This window comes from Vidua macroura, chromosome 24 (genome assembly GCF_024509145.1).
Source record: "Vidua macroura isolate BioBank_ID:100142 chromosome 24, ASM2450914v1, whole genome shotgun sequence".
NCBI classification, from domain to species: Eukaryota; Metazoa; Chordata; class Aves; order Passeriformes; family Viduidae; genus Vidua; species Vidua macroura.
Genome location: NC_071594.1, coordinates 7,844,331 through 7,862,108, shown reverse-complemented (window position 1 = coordinate 7,862,108; position 17,778 = coordinate 7,844,331). Strand labels below are relative to the sequence as shown.

The window sequence follows — 17,778 nt, the reverse complement described above, 5'->3', positions numbered from 1 at the left end:
GGCCTCCCGGCACACTCGGCCCCAAAGCCCGTCCCGGCGGCACCGGGGGCCCATGGGGCCGGGGCGGTCCGTGCCGGAGCGGTCCGTGCCGGGCGTTCCGTGCCGGGGCGGTCCGTGCCGGGCGTTCCGTGCCGGGGCGGTCCGTGCCGGGCGGTCCGTGCCGGGCGTTCCGTGCCGGGGCGGTCCGTGCCGGGGCGGTCCGTGCCGGGCGGTCCGTGCCGGAGCGGTCCGTGCCGGGCGGTCCGTGCCGGAGCGGTCCGTGCCGGGGCGGTCCGTGCCGGGGCGGTCCGTGCCGGGCGGTCCGTGCCGGGGCGGTCCGTGCCGGGGCGGTCCGTGCCGGGGCGGTCCGTGCCGGGCGGTACGTGCCGGGGCGCACGGCCCGTCCCGCCGGCCGCGGGCTCGCAGGGGCGGGCAGGGGTCGGGGGGGCCCCGAGGCGCACGTGGCGCGCCGGGGAGGCGGAGCGCGGCCGGGCACGCCCCGCTCCCGCCCCCCGCGCCCCGCCGCCCTTATAACGGCGGGGGCGGGGGCGGCCGCACTCGGCGGCGGCGGCGGCACCGGCACCGTCCGCAGGTAGGGCGCGGGCGGCCCACGTGGCGCGGCGGGACGGGCGAGCTGGGGGGGGGGCCTCGGGGTCGGGCCCCGGCTCTGGGAGCCCCACGCACTCTGGCGGCTCCGCGCTCCCCGGGGCCGCAGCTCCCGGCCCGGCTGTGAGGTCCTGGAGCCGGTGATGGTCCTGGACCGTTCTTGGGGCGGGGGCCCCCCCTCTGTGGCCGGCCGCGCAGCACATCCGTTCGGTGGTTAGTTGGTTCCACACCGACGTTTCTGGCTGTGTTGGAAGCGCCGCTTCGGTCTCCCCCGCCCCCGAGCAAAGGGGGGAGCCATGTTTTGTTCCCGCTCTGGTATGGCCGCGTGGTGCGGATCCCTCCGTGTCCTGCCCCGAGCGCCCTCGTCCCTCTCTCGCCGGCAGTCGCGCCCTGGGGTGGGGGTTTCCCAGGCCTCATTCTCCCGGCGAACGGTGAGGATGGGTGGTGGTGGCCCCGGGTAGCCCCGTTGCCCTAGGTGGGGATTCCCTGTCCTGGGGAGCTCCTCGTTTCCCCTGCCCGGCCCCTCAGGCCGCTCCCCCTGCGTGTTTGTGGGGCCGCGCGGAGGAATCTCCGCACCGTTTGAGGGTGCTCGATAAACTCTGGGGCGCAGGGAGGAGGTGATCGCTGTTTGTGTTTGGCTCTTGATAAAGGCAGGGAGGGCCTGGAAGCTGCATGGGAGCCACGTCCTGGGAGTGGGTCTGCGGTATTGGGGTGAACGGGGCTACCCCCCCCCCCCCCCCCCGTCCCCATGGGGAGCACTCGTGCCGCCTTCAGCATCTGGGTGAGCACTACATCGCGATGCCGCTCATACCGGCCTTCAGGTGACCCCTCTTGGCAGGTGCTCAGAGCTGGACCTCGGGTATTCGAGGCTGCTCAGGTGGGTGAGTCACCCAAGTCCTTCAGCACCGTGATCCCCTACTGGCTGCGCAGGATAGACTGCGGAACCGTGCTCCGGCTGCAGGAAAGGTGCCTTTAGCGCTCGTTTCTGCCTTGCTCCGTGACGACGTGGGCGTCGTGTTTGGGGCGTGCATCTGGTGTGTGAATCAGTCAGTCGGCGAGGCGTTGCAGTGACCAGCAGCAGGAAGCTGGGGCTGCTGGAACTCAGTGGTGGCCGGTGGTAGCTTACACTCGCTGGGCAGCAAGGGGCTGCCAGAGCACTCCCAGAGCTGGCACCTACCAGCTCTGGTCCTGGGGTCTGCTCTGGTTGAAGCCTGGTGGCCTCTGGCAGGTGTTTGCTGGCCCCAGGGTGAGATGCTGGGTGAGCTTAGCGGGGTTGGGCTCCAGACATGCTGCTGGATTGTTTCACCCAGGGTGGGTGTTGCAGGTCGGGCAGGAGCCTGCAGCTGAAGGGTGCACAAATGCATCATGAAAGTGAACAGTGCTGGAGGGTTTGAAAGTTGACTCAGGCAAAGGGGATTAGTGTGAACAGGAGGATCATAGGGAAATTGTGAACTGTATCTTCGGCAGGAGAGGTGGGATTTGTGTCTGAAACAGTAAATGACCTGAGTGCTCACACCCTGCCCCTTAAATGTGGACCTTTTACACAACGGTCACTCATGTTCTCCAGCTTCAATTTTTTTTTTTTCTGAGGAAAAAGGTGGGTTTTCTTCTTTCTTGCATCACAAGGAAGCAGGTATAATGATTCTGGTTTTGTGCCTGTGAGCCTTAAGTCTTTTTGTGGTGCACAGGCATCCCATTTTCATGCTAAGTGAGGTAATTTAGTGCTGTTGGATTCCCCTGAGTGTCTTTGCACTGAGGTTTCCTTGGCTGTGTCAGCAGTGCTGAGAAATGGGCCAGGGCAAGGAGCAGCTGGGCTGTGCTGGGTGTGAAGAAACTCCCAAGTTCCTGATAAAGCCTTTGTTGGGAAGGAACTTCCTTGGTCTTAGATGAACCGCTGGGGTGAAGGACCTCCTAATTACAAACAAGTTCTGCTAGTGTATAGCAAATATCTCTGTGGGGGTGCCTGTGGCTGTCCTAGCTCCTTGGGAAGGTGTGAAACATTGTTCCCTTTCAGGAGGTGTTACCTGGAAAAGGTGTGAATGGTCCCGTGTGCTTTCTCTTGGCTCCTATTTGGCACAGTTGGCCTGATTTATCTGGCGGCTAAGGTGGAAAATACCCATTGATTTTCATGCTGTCATTTTATATCACCTTTATGAGGAGTTGAAAAGCTGCACGTAGGCTTGGGAGGTGCATCTCATTAAGCCCTCTAGTGCAAATCTACTGTTGCACTTTAATGGCTTTTCCCGTTTCCTCCTCTGGAATCAGCCTATAACAGACTCTTAAGAAAGTGGGAGCCTCTCACTAGTGTTACCGGTATGACTCACTGTCCTTAGAGCCGCTGCAGAGTAGTTCTGTAGCTAAGGGAAATCCATGTGGGGCTGTAGTTAATTACTGAAACCACAATCACTGGAGTGCTACTGGGCCCTCGGTGTGACCTCCTCCTGCCTCTATGAAGTGCTGCCTTGGTCCTGGTTTGAGGGCTGGGTTCTCAGTGTGAGTGTCCCACTTCCTTCTGTGTACTCCTGGGTCCTTGGTGTGACCTCTTCTCCCACCTCTGCCCTTGTGCTTTTGAGTCCTTGGTGTGCATGTCCCACCTCCATCCTGGTGCTTACTCATCTGTGGCTTGAGGGCTTGAAGGTAGCAATAATGTGGCAGTGGCTGGGATCAAAATTCAGACTCCTGCTCTTAGGGAAGGGACAGCCAGTTCATTGTGATGGAAACTGCTGTGACTTTTTGTGATTTTTGCAGCCCCCTGCTTTGCCAAGACACCTGGAGCTGTCTCTGGCTGGCATTGCAGGTCTCTAATGAAGGAATGCTGATGCTATTCCATACTGCATTTTTCTCATTCTGAGGATTTCTGGGCGGGCACAGGGTGTCCTGGGAGCGTTCCTGAGCACCGCTAGTGTGGGGAGGATCAACTCTGTGTCCTGGCAGAGCACAGCTTGTACTCAGGGTGTGATTGGGAAACCCTGTGCAGGGGCTTGAGCATCTGCTGTCCCCTCCTGAGACAGGGGCTTGGCTGGCAGCTGGTGCCATGAGAATCCCTTTCCCTAGGGATGGGAGGACAGTCAGAGGGGGGACTGTAGGTGCTGTGCTGGGGGCTGAAGCTGATGTGAGCCCAGACTACATGCAAGAGCTGCTTACTTCACATAATATTCTTGTAACTGGTCTGCAAACCCCTCTGGCTGCAGGGTTTTGGGTTAGAGGGCTCTAGAAGAGCCATGACTACAGCCAGGCTCTGTTGTAGAAATAAGCCAGGCTTTCTCCCTTGGGCTTGTTGGTAGCTTGCTTAAGCTTGTTTTCATGCTTTCTCACACCAGTAAGATGGTTGGTCCTTACTGAGCATTGCTGATGCTAACAACCAGGCGCAGCAGCCCCAGATGGGAGCTTCTCTGGTGGACACAAATAGCTGCTCCTATTTCTGGTTGGTTGGCTTCCCTCAAAGCTGCCAACAAAGTATCCCAACATCTCACTTTGCAGGGCAGCTTGCAGCTTTTCTTGCCCTGTGTCATGCTGGGAGTGTTTTGGGGGCTGAGGGGCTGTGTCCACCAGAGGGACCAATTGTGAGTGTCCAGGGAAAGACCATGGTTGTGCCCGGTGGGGTGAGCAGGATGATCTGTGCCTCTGCGGGCTGAGGCTTGTGCTGCCAGTGGGGGAGCTGGAGGAGGGTAGCTGCCAATGCTGTGCCCCATGGCGTCTGTCTGTCTGCGTGCTGGTGTTGGCTCACCGGGCCGGCAGACCGGGGCATGTCTGGGAGTGTATTGGCCATTCCTGGTGGGAAGAGGCGCTGAGTGTGCTGGGCTGCTTCTGGCCAAAACCTTGAGCTTGCCTGTGCGGGCTGCTGGCCTTGAGTGAGCCCTGCCTGTGCTGCTGACCTTGGCTCACCCCAGCAGCAAAGGCTGGGGCTGAGCAGGGCCTCAATTGACTATTGTCCTGATGCAGAGCCCCTGGAAACGCTGGGGAGTCACGTAGGCCATGTGCTGCCAGGTTAAACCCTGGCTGTGGGTGCCTGCTGGAATTAGAGCTCTGTGCATAATGCTCTAAACCCGCTTAAAACTGGTGAAAGTGGTGTCTCAACTCCTGACAATCTTATTTCATCTCACTTCAGGCCGGAAAAAGGCCAAATTTGAAGCTATAGAGTGTTACGGGCTGTGAACAGCTGGTGATTGCCAGCCCCTTCATTTCCCCAGCAAGAGATCTCAGTTTAGTTTCAGGGATCAGAAGGAGAGATGCTGGGAACCTGCCAGCTCCCCATGTTGGGCAAATGTCCCATGGGTGTTTATGGCCTTATGGCCCTGTGCTGAGCACTGGAAGAGCTTCTTGTGGTGAGTTGGGCTTGGTGGGGGTGGATGTGACTAATTCTTTGGGCTGGGCTGATGGGAATGAGCACCTGGGGAACAGCATCCCCCTTTCTGCTGAGGGCTTGAGGGAAGAGCTCCCTCAGGGAGTGCAATCTCTGCTGCTAACAAGGGGCAGCTTTGTGCCCATCCTGCCTGGCCTAGGTGTTTCACTGATGGCACTCCCAGACCAAAGGCTGGGTCCAGCTTACAAGGGCACAAGGCACCCAAATGGCCGTTGGATAGCTGGGACATCCCTGGACATCTTTTTGCTGTGGAGATCCTTCTCTGGACAATGCTATGTCCATCTCAGAAGCTGGGGGAGCACAGGAGGAACAGAAAGCAGAGACAGCAGGGCTGGGATGAGCCACTAGATTTCACACCTGCTAAGATGCCAGATGAACCTCTACTGGCAGCAGCACAAACCTGTGTGGGCACTAGGCTGCTGGTGGGTTGTGGGAGAAAGACATGGGTCTCTCGGCTTGTCCTGCTCTAGGGAGCAAGAGTTGAGGCTCCCTGCCTGCCCTGCTCCAGTTCCCAGGCACTCTGAGAGCCCTGCTCCAGGGGAAAGGCTTTGTGAGCTCAAAGGGCAGCAGATGCCACTGTGTGTAGGGAAGCATTGAGCTGGAGGGATGTGTGAGTAGAGGCAGAGGTGTGTTATACCTGGGCAGGGCCTCTGCTTGGATGGAGGGAATGTCCCTCTTCCTTTGACCCCAAAAAGGAGCAATGTGAACCACTTAAATAAAGGCTTTGCCCCAGAAATATTTTGGGGCATTTGCAGTGCCCTATAAATGTGAGCCTCTGTCTTTCTGTGCTGGAGTTCTGCCAATCTGGGCTTTTGAAAGTGCAGCAATTTACTGCATTATGTAACTAAAAGTCTTGAAATCCTACTGTTCCAGGCCCCTTTGGAAAAAGGATAACTGCTTGTGGGTGGGACCTAGGAGATGGCAGGGGTTTAGTGTCCTGAGGGACCTGTTTGGAGGTGATACCATCCTCATTGTCTCAATTCCTGCTCTCACTATTGCTGTGCAGGGGAGGGTGGCTGTAGGCTACCCATTCCTGCAGATTAGTCAGGACTTTTATAGGTAGCAGTTGTGATACTCACAGTCATTACGTGGTTTCATCAGTCTTAATTACTGCAAATATGGTTATTTTATTTCCTAATAGGGCAAACCGTAGCTGGCTGCCTGGAAGCTGTGAATTTGATTTCTGATCACATCTTACATGTTGCATCTCTTCCAAAACAGAGCTGAAAATGTCATAACTATGTGTTCTGGTTGTTTTTTGATTTTTTATTTCCCTTTTTGCAAAGGGGAAGGAATCTTTCTAGTTGGGCTGGCTGCCTTACATGTGCTTTATTTTTTTTCCTCGCTTGTTTGAAGCTACTTCTGTGTGGGGGCAAGGAGTAAATCATCAAGAAGCCTAATGCAGTTGAAATATGAGCTTTCTAAAACTGGTCTTTCTTAATAAGGATTTTCAGTGAGTCAGGGAAGAGTGTTGTGGCATGCAAAACTCCTTGTGTAAATCTCTGGCGTCAGACTTTGGGAATCTTTGGTCTCAAAACCTTGTTCAGCTCAAGGTTTTTCATTGTGCCTCAGCAATGCAAGAGAGGTCATGTCTAACCTGCCAGAAGCCTTTTATTTTACAGAGAGATGCCACCTCAGCAGCTGCAGGAGGAGAAATGCTGCTTGTAGGGGAAGAAAAAATAAATTAACCAAGCCACAGTCATTTTGGAGCAGTTGAGCTCCTTGGGAGCAGTGAAAGAATTAAACCAGTGTATATGTCTCAGGAACAAAAGGGAAAAATCCCCAACACCTCATCAAAACCTCCTCAGCCTTTGCCTTGGATGGCTTTTATTGCCTGTAGTTTTAATTAGTGCTCACAAGTAGATTATAGTCCTTGCTGGGCACTTTTATAGCCAACACCTGGTAGTTTGAGCTTTCAAAAATATTTTGGATAAATCAGTGTGGTTGGATGATGCATTAGGGTTCACTGAAGGCTGTGAAAGCTCAGTGTGACTCAAAGCAAGAGGTGGCAGAAGCTCCAGTGTGCAGCTTTTGTGGGGAGGGCGTGTTCAGCAATTCCCGGTGCTCATGGTAGGTGGGTGGGCTGCTCTGTTTTCTAAAGAGACCAGACTGCATTGGGAGTCTCTGTGGAGCCTGGCTGTTCCCTCAGTGGCTGGTCCCATTTGGGTGCCCACAGGTGTGTGTTGGCCCAGGGTTCTGCCTGCAGCCAGACACCAGAGATATGGGCTCATCCTCTTGAGTCCCAGAGAGGAAATCGGAAGAAATAGGCTCTGGCTCCTGGGCATAGTTCAGCTGTGGACGTGCCAAGGGCAGCGTCCTGTCAATGATTCCTTTGTTGGAGTGGTGGGTGGCTTGGAGCTGCTCATGATGGTCATGTGCTGCACTGGCCAGGATTCAGGAAAATACCCTGCCAGTGAAAAATCATTGTCTGGATCACACTAAACTAGTCGTAGCAGCTTACAGAATCCGACCTCCTGTGCTTTTCTTCCTCTCGCCCTGTGTGGGTCTGGGGCATCACCGCAGCCAGGTGTCAGGTGGCTCTGGCAAACCTGGTGCTGTATCAGATAACTGCTGCCAGTACCTCCAGTGCCAGGTAGGAAGGAGCAGGATCTCCCTGTGACTCTGGATCACCAGCTGCGCTTCGACCAGGACACCGGGATCCTAGCCTTGGATGTGCACCAAGTGACACAGAGCGAGTGAAAAGGCAGGAGCCCGTAGTCCTGTAGTGTGTGCTGTAGGGATGTGCCAGGTAGACACTGGCATGTCAGCAGCCATGGATGAGATGCTAATCACTGTGAGCTGGGGTGGATACAGGCTATAAATAGGAGGCTGCACCTCTCTGAGCCAGCACCACACTGCTTTGAAGTTGTTACTCTGCCTGGTATGACCTCAGGAGCTCTGGAAAAGACTCTCCTGCTCAAAGGTGGCTTTTTCCTCGAGTGCAAACCTGAGCAGCAGAGAGCTGCGGAGTGAGGGGTGGGCTCTGGTGAAGGGAGCCTAATACTGTCCCCTTGGCTGGTGGTGCTTAATATGGGTGAGTGAAGTGGGGCTATTTCTGGCTGTGAGGCTGGGGAGGGCTGCAGTCCATCAGAAAATGCCTTCTGAAATCCCTGGGGGGTACACAGGAGTTCTGGGGCTGGTAATGATATCTGTTGCTTTGTATGTTATGACCCTTGTTTGTGAGCAGCTGCCCTTGCTACAGTTCCTTGCTGTGATGCCTTGTGCTGCTCTCAGCTGCCTGGACCAGCCTTCATTTGGAGTAATGGCAGCTCTGGAGTGTGATCTAGTTCTGCTGCTGTGTGGGCCCATGCATGAACAGCCTGACCTTGATGGCCTCTGGATTGCTCCCAATGAACCTCTGCAAGGGGATTCCACACTTCAGCAAACCTGAATGACATTTTCCTGTTTATTTTATTTTCTAGTCACTTCTAGTTTTGAACTTTTTAGGTGAATTGTTTTTATACTTGGGTGCTTTGTGAAACCTGCCGTAGCCCTTTTGATTGAGGAGGAGGGTTTGGATGCAGTTGGGTCTGGAGGTGCCCTGCCAGGGCCAAGCCTCAGGGGAACCAGGCTCTGCTGGGACTGCTCTGTGTGGATCCACCTCCCCCTTCTCTGGTGGCATATGGGAGCCTTCCTTGGTCACCGCTCAGGCTAAGTTTAGCCACAGCCCCTGACCTTTGGGGATGGTGGGTGTGCTGTGACACCCAACTGCCCTTTTTCAGCAGAAAGAGGAGTGTCCTGTTCAGCTCATGCATGGGGACTTACTTCCCCTCAGTGTGTCTGCATTTAATAACCTTGGTGTGCAGCTCCTGCTCTAGGTGGCCTGGGGCTTCCTGGGATTTTGCAGTGCTGGGGTTACACTCCTGGAAATGCTGTGGGAGCTCTGCCTGTGCAGATGAGTCCTGGCTGCTGTCACAGACACTGCTTGCCCTTTCCAGCTTAGGTCAGGGTGTCACGTCTTACACTTGTCACTTAAAAATGTGTGCTGACTGGGCTCTTAAAGGCCAGCTGCAATCCGAGTGTGTGCTTCGGAGTGGCCCACTGCTGGTGATCCTGGGGTGCTCTTACCTCGCGGATCAACTTTCCTCATGGTGGTGGGGGCACTGGTGCACTGTCAGCCTTGCTAACAGAGCTTGAGCTGTGCAGTTGTTTGCCAGGAGCAGAGATTCTGCTTTCAGCTGAGGCAATGCTTTGTCCTTTGCAGATTTTTGATCCCCAACGGAATCATCGCCGACTTGATTCAAGATGCCACCGGCCATTGGAGGCCCCGTAGGATACACTCCTCCTGAAGGAGGATGGGGATGGGCTGTGGTCATCGGAGCCTTCATTTCCATTGGTTTTTCCTATGCCTTCCCCAAATCTATCACTGTGTTCTTCAAAGAGATTGAGGTAATCTTCAATGCCTCCAGCAGCAAAGTCTCCTGGATCTCCTCCATCATGCTGGCTGTTATGTATGCAGGAGGTAAGTGGGGTGGAGGCAGTGGTACTTGTGCTCCTGCATCACAGCACAAGATGCTGCTCTCCTGCTGGGGCTGGTGATTCCCACCTGGCTGTAGTGACAACAACCAAAATTCTGCTAACACTTTGAATTCTCTCCTTATCTGAGAGCAAAACCTCCCTTAATGAGTTTTCTTAAAGAAGGTTGCTCAGAAAGTTCCATTTAATGCCCAGAATGCAAAAACCAGGTTAATCTGTCCTCCTCTGCAAAGCTATAAAATCTTTCCGGGGAATTATGACTTGTGTAATTCTGCCCTTGTCCTTATTACAGTGGGTTGTAGATGCTGAATGTACTCCCAACATCCTCCTGAAGGCCAGGGAGCTGCTGTGCTACATGTGGCAGCCCTGCTCTTAGGGGCACTTTCAGATAAGACATTGGGTTTTTTTGGTTTTTTTTTTTCAATTCAGGGAATAGTGGGTGTATGTAGGGATCTGTCCTCAGTTTCTCGTCAGCTCAGTTGTGCTTTGAGTGCACTGAAGCCTCGTGCCATGTGTTATTGCTTGCTAGTGCCAAGCAGTGCTTTAGGCAGCTTGTGCTGTTCGAGGATGGTAGTGTGCACTGGAAGTACAGAGACATGAGCAGAATAAGGGAAACCCATCTAAACTAAAACAGCTTCCCTCCCTCCCCTGTCCTTCAGAAGCTGCCTTTTGAAGGCTTTTAACTCTCAAGCTGAGTACTTTATGCATGTTTTTAATGGATGAGGAGCATGCAGAGTGTTCCTGGTCTCAGACCCTGGGGTCTTGTATGTGCCTGCAAACACAGTGTTGTGCTGGGCTGAAAGAAACACTGTGAGCCTGCTGTTGTGGCCACTTCAGAGGCAAATAGGAGCTTGTCCCTGCTGCCAGTCCCCAGCTGGCGAGTTGCCTGCAGCCTTGTTGGATTTGTGTATCCAAAGGAGCTGATGTCAGCTCCCGGCTGAGCACGAGGCTTTTCCTTTGCAGGGAACAGGCTCTGCTTTGTCCTCGCTCAGCTAGCGAAGCGACCAGCACATTTCCCTGCTCCAATGTTGTAACAAGCTTGTAAACTGTGTAACTGCCTTAATGAGAACCAATCTGGGACATTCCTCCTCTCGCAATAGCTCAGAGCTGGTTCTTCTGGGGGCACTGTCTGGAGCTGCCTGGCAGCAGGGGTAAGAACTCCCTTCTCCAGTAGAGGAGTAGTGGTTGGTTGGCCCCATGTCCCCCTCCCTCCATGGTGATACTGTCTCTCCTGCTTCCACTAAACTGTTGCCATTAAATTCCAGCAGCTGCTGGTCTTGAGCTGCTTGTCCATATGCTGGTGGCAGGGACGCTGAAAGTACCCCAGATCTACCTGGGTGCATTTTTCCCCCAGAAGGTGGTAGGGTACTGAACAGGCTTCCCAGAGCAGTGGCCACAGCCCCAAGGCTGCCAGAGCTCAAGGAGCATTTTGGACAATGCTCTCAGGCAGAAGGTGGGATTGTTGGGTTTGTCCTGTGCAGAGCCAGGAGCTGGACTCGATTCTTGAGTCCAGCTTGATTCTTGATTCACTTCCATCTCAGGACTTTTTATTCATCCTCCAGCTGCTGAAGTACAGGAATCGCTTCTGCCCCATTCATTCCTGCCTGAAACCAGACCCTTTACAGAATCTGAATTGCACTGGAGCAGTCATAGTGTGCATCCCATTTTCCCTGTCTCCTAGGACACCTGCTTGCTTGGAGGCTGAAAAAGTAGTTCATCCTCTGGAGTAGTAGAATCTCACAGAGCTGAGGCAGCTTCTGTCCTGTGGGTCTAGGTGTGAGGAAGCAGCACGTTTCCCTACGGCTAACCTGTGCAGTCACCATTGGGATGCATGGATGTCATGGTGTCAAATGCTCCTTTGTCAGCCCCACGTTGGGGTTAGATTCCATTACTTACATGTCTTTGACAGCTTGAGCAATCAAGTTAGATCAGGTAATGTTTAGTCAAAAATGCTTCCAGTGAATCTAGAAAATAGGTATGGGTGTGAATTATTTTCCTTTAAAAAAAAAAGAGGGGGGGATGGGGAAAATTGCCCCTAGAGTAGCTGGCACTGTCCAGCTGGGTGGCTTCCTGCTGATTGCCTTTGGAGCCTGCTATTTCCAGGTGGACTTCCCGGAAGAAAGGCTGTGGCTGCCATTAGGCTCTTTAGGGGCATCATGTTTGCTGAGTTTAAGGTCCAGGTTTTGCAAAGTGCTGAGTGCTCTGTGGGACTTGTGATGTGGCAGCTTCCAGGTGCTGCTGCTGCTGCCTCTCACAGGACCAGAGCCATGGCCCATCCCTGGTGGCATTGTGTTGGAGCTCTGGTAGCAGAGAGCACAAAGCTGTGGGGCTGGGAGCAGCCTCTGCAGCACCAAGGCTTCTGTAACCTGCTCCAGGCTTTGTTTAAACTGGGCAAAAAGGTCAAGTACCATCTGAGGACCCATGAATAACATGTTGACAACCTCTCTGTCTGTTAATGGCAAAGCAAGGTCTGTTAATATTCAATGGATGTTCATTCAGTGTATTTAAATATGTTTTAGTGTCTGTAGAGCATGCTTGGCAGTCTCTAATCACTGTTTGCTTTGGATTAAAGCTCCTGATACTGAAGCACTTAAAAGGGCAATTGGGCCCTGTCTGCATTAGAGGCAGCAGTGAAAACAGAAGCACCCCTTCTCCTGAGGCAGTGCTGCTTCTCCCCAAGCCCTGGGGAGCTTCATCTGCACCCAGAGAAGGTGTTTCCTCACAGCTTCATCTAGTCTTGATCAGAAACCTTTGGCAGGAGATGTGCAGTTGCTTTGTGGCTGAGACCCCAGCCCATGGTGGATGCGTGGCCACAAGTAGGGCAGAGCCCACAGTACAGCATGAGGCAGGTGGCTTCAGCCTGTCCCAAAGCCCTGTCTCTGGGGGCAGCTGGTGGCTGGGCAGCTCCTATTTCAGCCCACAGAAGGCAACTTGCTCAGAGAAGTCAAAGCTTTCTGTGCTTCAGCAATTCTCTCTTATGGTTGGTTTAGATTAGATATTTAGGAAGAAATTCTTCTGTGAGGGTGATGAGGCCCTGGCACAGAAAAGCCTAGAAAAGCTGTGTCTGCCCCATCCCTGGAAATGTTCAAGACTGTGTTGGATGGGGCTTGCAGCAACCTAATCTAGTAGAAAGTGTCCCTGCCCATGGCAGGGAGCTGGAACAAGATGATCTTTAAGATCCCTTCCAACCCAAACCATTTTGTGATTCTCTTATCTCCAGCTGCCTCTGAACCTCCTGTCCTTTCCCCTTACTCCAGTTCCCTTGCTGGGAGAAGCAATGCTGTGTGAAAGCTGGAATCCTCTGGCAGTAAAGTTGCAGTGTGCTTGCATGTGTGTGTTTGGTCTCTCATGCAAAAATAACTCCTCTCTGGGTGCATCTCCTTTATTTGCTCAGGTCCCATCAGCAGCATCCTGGTGAACAAGTATGGCAGCCGGCCCATCATGATCGCAGGCGGCTGCCTCTCCGGCTGTGGGCTGATTGCAGCCTCCTTCTGCAACACGGTGGAGGAGCTCTACTTCTGTGTTGGGGTCATAGGGGGTAAGTGATAGCTCTGCCCTAGTGGGGCAGTGAAAGGAGCAACTTCAACCCAGTAATTATTAGTTGATGTCTGAATTTGTGTAAATTCTGATTCTTGTCACTGCCTAGGTGCCTCTTTAGCTGGCAGCAGGGACTGACTCCTGCTCACGCCAGCTGGGAAGTGGGTGGATCAGCTGTTGGAATGGACTATCTGGGGCACTAGTGGAATCACCATACCTGGAAGTGTTCAAAAAGCATGTGGATGTCACACCTGGGGACATGGGTTAATGGGGACCTGGCAGTGCTGGGGCAATGGTTGGACTCCGTGATCTTAGAGGGCTCTTCCAACCTAAATTATTCCATTATTCTAAGTTGGAAATAGAGCTGTGAACTCCCCAGAACTGAAACCCCACTTGTCCTACCAGCCCTTCTGCCAATGCTGCTGGAGGCATCCAAGCCTTGAGCCCCTTATCTCTCTCCTACAGGCCTTGGACTTGCCTTCAACCTGAACCCTGCCTTAACCATGATTGGCAAGTACTTCTTTAAGAAGCGTCCACTGGCCAATGGGCTGGCAATGGCCGGCAGCCCTGTCTTCCTCTCTACCCTGGCACCAGTCAACCAGCTCTTCTTTGGCATATTTGGCTGGCGTGGCAGCTTCCTCATCCTGGGTGGCCTCCTGCTGAACTGCTGCGTGGCTGGATCCCTGATGCGGCCCATAGGTCCCAAGCCGGATCAGTTGAAGAAAGAGGCCAATAAGGAAGGGCAGCATGAGGCTGGGAAAGCAGGGAAGAAGGATGATGGTGACACCAGCACGGACCTCATTGATGGAAAGGCCAAGAAGAAGAGCTCATTCTTCCAGACAATCAACAAATTCTTGGACCTATCTCTGTTCACACACAGGGGCTTCCTGCTCTATCTGTCAGGCAATGTAATCATGTTCTTCGGGTTGTTTGCTCCCTTGGTCTTCCTCAGCAATTATGCAAAGAGCAAGAAGATTGCTAGTGACTCTGCAGCCTTCCTGCTCTCCATACTGGCCTTCGTGGACATGGTGGCCAGACCTTCCATGGGACTGGTGGCAAACACCAAGTGGGTCAGACCCCGCATCCAGTATTTCTTTGCCATCTCTATTATTTACAATGGGGTTTGCCACCTCTTGGTCCCCATGTCCACCAGCTATGCTGGCTTCTGCATTTATGCTGGCTTCTTTGGCTTTGCTTTTGGCTGGCTGAGCTCGATCCTGTTTGAGACCCTGATGGACCTGGTGGGAGCTCAGCGGTTCTCCAGCGCTGTTGGCCTGGTGACCATCGTGGAGTGCTGCCCTGTTCTTCTGGGACCCCCTATGCTAGGTAGGGTGTGCTGTGCCTGGAGAACTCACTTGAGGACATGGTTTTAATGGGGTGGTGCTGGGTTGGTGATTGAACTTCATGATCTTAATGGTCTTTCCCAGTCTTAATGATTCTATGATTCTTTGACTCTGGCTGTCCTGTCTGGACTTGCTGAGTGATGGTGGGTTCCCTTGAGCCATGGGGCAGTGGTCAGGAGACCACCCCAGCATCTGAGGAATGGCCAAGGAAGTGGGATCTGAACCCCTGGCACAGGGTAAGGGAGTAGGGAATAAAGGAATGTGGGACAGGTCATTGTCTGAACGTGAGTGTGATGGGCTTGGGTTGCTCTTGGGAATATCTCCATGACTTTGAGGTGCTCTGGGGGCTTCCTGCTAAACTGTACCCTCCCTTGTCTTCTAGGGAAACTCAATGACATGTATGGTGACTACAAGTACACCTACTGGGCCTGCGGGGTTGTCCTGATCATCTCCGGGATCTACCTCTTCATTGGGATGGGCATCAACTATCGCCTGGTGGCCAAGGAGGAGAAAGCGAAGAAGGAAGGGAAGGATGAAGAGACCAACATTGATGAGGCTGGGAAGCAGAAAGAGGCAAAAAATGATGTGGCCCCCTCACCTCAGAAGAATGTGGAGGATGGTGTCAAAGAGGAGGAGAGCCGCATGTGAGGGACCGGTCTTAATCCCGGAGTGTGGGGGAAGCGCTGCTGCCCTGGTGCGGTGGCCAGGGCAGAGCTCTGCTGGCGCTGGGTGGCCGTAAGAAGTGTTTAAACCGGGTGTTCATTTTTAAACAGGCTCTGAATTGTCTTTCCATCTGTGTTAAACAAAGGTAACAGGACTACACATGCAGTATCCTCGTGTGTCCAGGGGCAGGGGGGCTTTTATAGTCTGGCTTTTTAACAGTAACATGAATGTACTAATATGTGCCTTACAATCTCCATATCTAGCTGAATCTGAACAAGCCTTAACTCTAAACTGTGCTTTATCTCTGTATTCTGCTTGGGGTTGGGGGGTGGGGGGATATGTGTGTGCTTTGGGGAGTTTTGTTGTTAAAAAGCCATAAAAAGCAGGATACTGGATTTGTTGAAGCACAATGGGCTTCAGGGCCGGCCCTGGATGAATACTGCTTCACACGCTTCTTACTGCAGGTCCTCTGCAGGGGAGATGCAGGCATGGGGCAAGGTGCTCCTTAACCCCCATGCCCAGTGCCTCCTGGCTCTTTAGGTGGTCTTTAGGTATGTTTTAAAAACACTTTAGCTACTGTAGTTCTTTAAAATCCCTGTTTTTGTAGCTGTTCTCTCACGGGATATTCAGATTGAAGAAAGATGCCTGAGGCTCTTGTTGGGCAACATCACCCACTCCAGGGCTGTGGCAGCCCTGCTTGCCCAAGCCTTCCTTGGGGTCCCCCCTGCCTCCCCACTCTGCCTCAATAGTGCCTCTTCTCAGCCCAGTGCTGGGTGATGTGAAATGGGCTCAGGTTGTGGTGCTGGCATTCACGCTGCTGTTGGCTGTGCTGCCCCATCCTGCCCGTGGGGTGGGCTTCCACCAGAGCATCCCATCCAGCCGAGTGTTTTGGGTGCCTAACCTTGGGCAGAGTGGTGAGGTGGGTGGAGATGGTACATCCCTGAGACTTCTTCTGCTTTTGCTCTTTTATCTGTTAGAGAAACCTCTTTTACTTGCTTCTGTTCAACTGAGATCTTAAGGCGGTGGATGCTGAACCTCTCAGATCTAGGACACGTATGGGGGAAGAAAGAATTTGTACGTATTTATTTTTTATTTTTTAGTGTTGGAAAATATCTCAACGTACGTGGAGCAGGTTAATGGCTCTCAAGTTCTAGTAAATGTTGATCAGAATTCATGTTAAGAGGCTTGAGTTTTTTCAAATAAACTTGTTTTTTTACAATTTACCCATCAAATATTGAACTTCTTTCTTAGAAGTAAGATTTCTGTGTACCAGATCACACAAATTTAGGGTCAATTTTGAGGATAGGGTGAGAGGGGCTGTGGTGGGGCCTGGCTCTCCACTTGCTGCACCAGCACCCTGTGGAAGCTGGACACATACTGGAGAGGGTGAGATGCCCCTTTTCAGCTGGAAGAGGAGGCTTTGGTTGGCAGTTAGGATGGCAACAGCATAGTGTCCTCATGCACTCTGATTTTAGAAACCTATAAAAACCCTTGAGAGCTCCCTTGATTGTGAGGGGGACAGACATGCACTTAAAAGTCTGAGTGATGTGCAGATGCTCTTGCTGTTTCCTTCTGAACTGAGTGGAACTACATCTGTATGGGGCTGAAACTAAATGAGGGGTTAAATGAAGGTGGTCTTGAGGGAGTTGTTCTGGGGTCTATGAACCTGTGGCAGGTTAAAGCCCTGCGTTGCAACTGCTCTCCTTGCTCTCCCTTGTCTGCAAGGCCCCTTTTGCCTTTTTTGGGTCTAAATATGTCATAAAGCAGACTGGATTGTTGGTTTTTTTTATTAAGATTGTAGATTATAAAGCCAGGGGAGTATTTTGCAAAAGTGGATGTTGTACAGTTACTGAGCTGTGATATTGTAAAGCCAGGTATTGTATTTTTATATCTGGGGTGTCTGGTGAACCACAGGGATGGGCTCACATCACAGTAACCAACCCCTGGGAAACCTGCCCTCTTATCCAAGTTTTTATAGCTACAGACAAGGTCCCCTCTGTGTGTGGGATGGTCTCTGGTGGGGACTCAGGGCTGCAGGAGGGCCTGGGCTCTTCTGCCATACCAAGCATTGGTGATGCCTGTTGAGAAGAGCATCTGTCCTGTGTAATGCAGAGTGTGCTCAGCCCTTCTCTGCTGGTCCCTACCTCTTGTGGTCACTGGGGGTCCTGTCTGGGCTGTGTCCACAGCTGACATGGGTGTTCCTGTAGCCAGAGCCACTGGGAGAGGCTCACAGAGCTAGGGCAGGAAGCCAACTTTGCTTCTAAGGAAAACTGTTTAAATAATTTCCTGCTGCTTGGATGTGGCTGGGAACACTTCAGTAATAAATCCTGGTTGTTCTCTACTGGTGACCTCCATGCCCCATCTGGAGCTGGGTGTCAGCCCTGTCCTTGTTCCAGGATCTCCTGTGGGACCTGTTCCTCTGATCCAATGCTGCTATGGCAGGCATGGCACTCCTTCAGGGCACAGACTGCCCTGGGCCAGCCTCTCCCACCAGGCAGGGCCTGTCCCAGCGTCTCTCCTGGCTCAGCTCTCAGGAGCAGCAGAGCTATATTTAGTCACATTATTTCTGCAAGCAACGTTATCTGCAGTGCTGGGAAGTACGTGACCTGGGCTCCCAGAGCCTGTCTCAGTGTTATATACCTGTAAAACAGGAGCTAAAATCAGGCACAGGGCTCGAAAAAGCAGATGGGAGCCCTGGCTTTACCCATGGTGATGGGTAAATGGGCAGTGGATGCTCAAACCAGCCCTTGTGTTCCAGGGATGCCCTGCAGGCTGAACCCATTGCACTGCCTAACTGGAGGCGATGGAGAT

At 53.0% G+C, this 17,778-nt stretch overlaps 1 protein-coding gene across 2 annotated transcripts; it reads left to right on the top strand.

Annotated features, from left to right (window-relative positions):
- Positions 1-502: 502 nt before the first annotated feature.
- SLC16A1 (solute carrier family 16 member 1) lies at positions 503-16,190 on the top strand. Of its 2 annotated transcripts, none has more exons than XM_053998361.1 (5): positions 503-571; positions 9,153-9,410; positions 12,819-12,962; positions 13,427-14,287; positions 14,687-16,190. In XM_053998361.1, the coding sequence occupies exons 2-5, from the start codon at positions 9,194-9,196 to the stop codon at positions 14,950-14,952; spliced, it is 1,488 nt and encodes a 495-aa protein (XP_053854336.1). In that variant the 5' UTR covers positions 503-571; positions 9,153-9,193; the 3' UTR covers positions 14,953-16,190. The 2 variants fall into 2 exon arrangements, with proteins under 2 accessions (XP_053854336.1, XP_053854335.1); XM_053998360.1 differs by lacking the exon at positions 503-571 and adding an exon at positions 778-798.
- The last annotated feature ends 1,588 nt before the right edge of the window (positions 16,191-17,778 follow it).

What these genes read in the sequence shown, in the direction of transcription:
- SLC16A1 (XM_053998361.1), top strand. Translation starts at nt 9,194, where the DNA reads ATGCCACCGGCCATTGGAGGCCCCGTAGGATACACTCCTCCTGAAGGA. An exon ending in GGCTGTTATGTATGCAGGAG is followed by an intron (nt 9,411 to 12,818) that starts GTAAGTGGGGTG and finishes TTATTTGCTCAG; the next exon opens with GTCCCATCAGCAGCATCCTG. An exon ending in TCTGGGACCCCCTATGCTAG is followed by an intron (nt 14,288 to 14,686) that starts GTAGGGTGTGCT and finishes CTTGTCTTCTAG; the next exon opens with GGAAACTCAATGACATGTAT.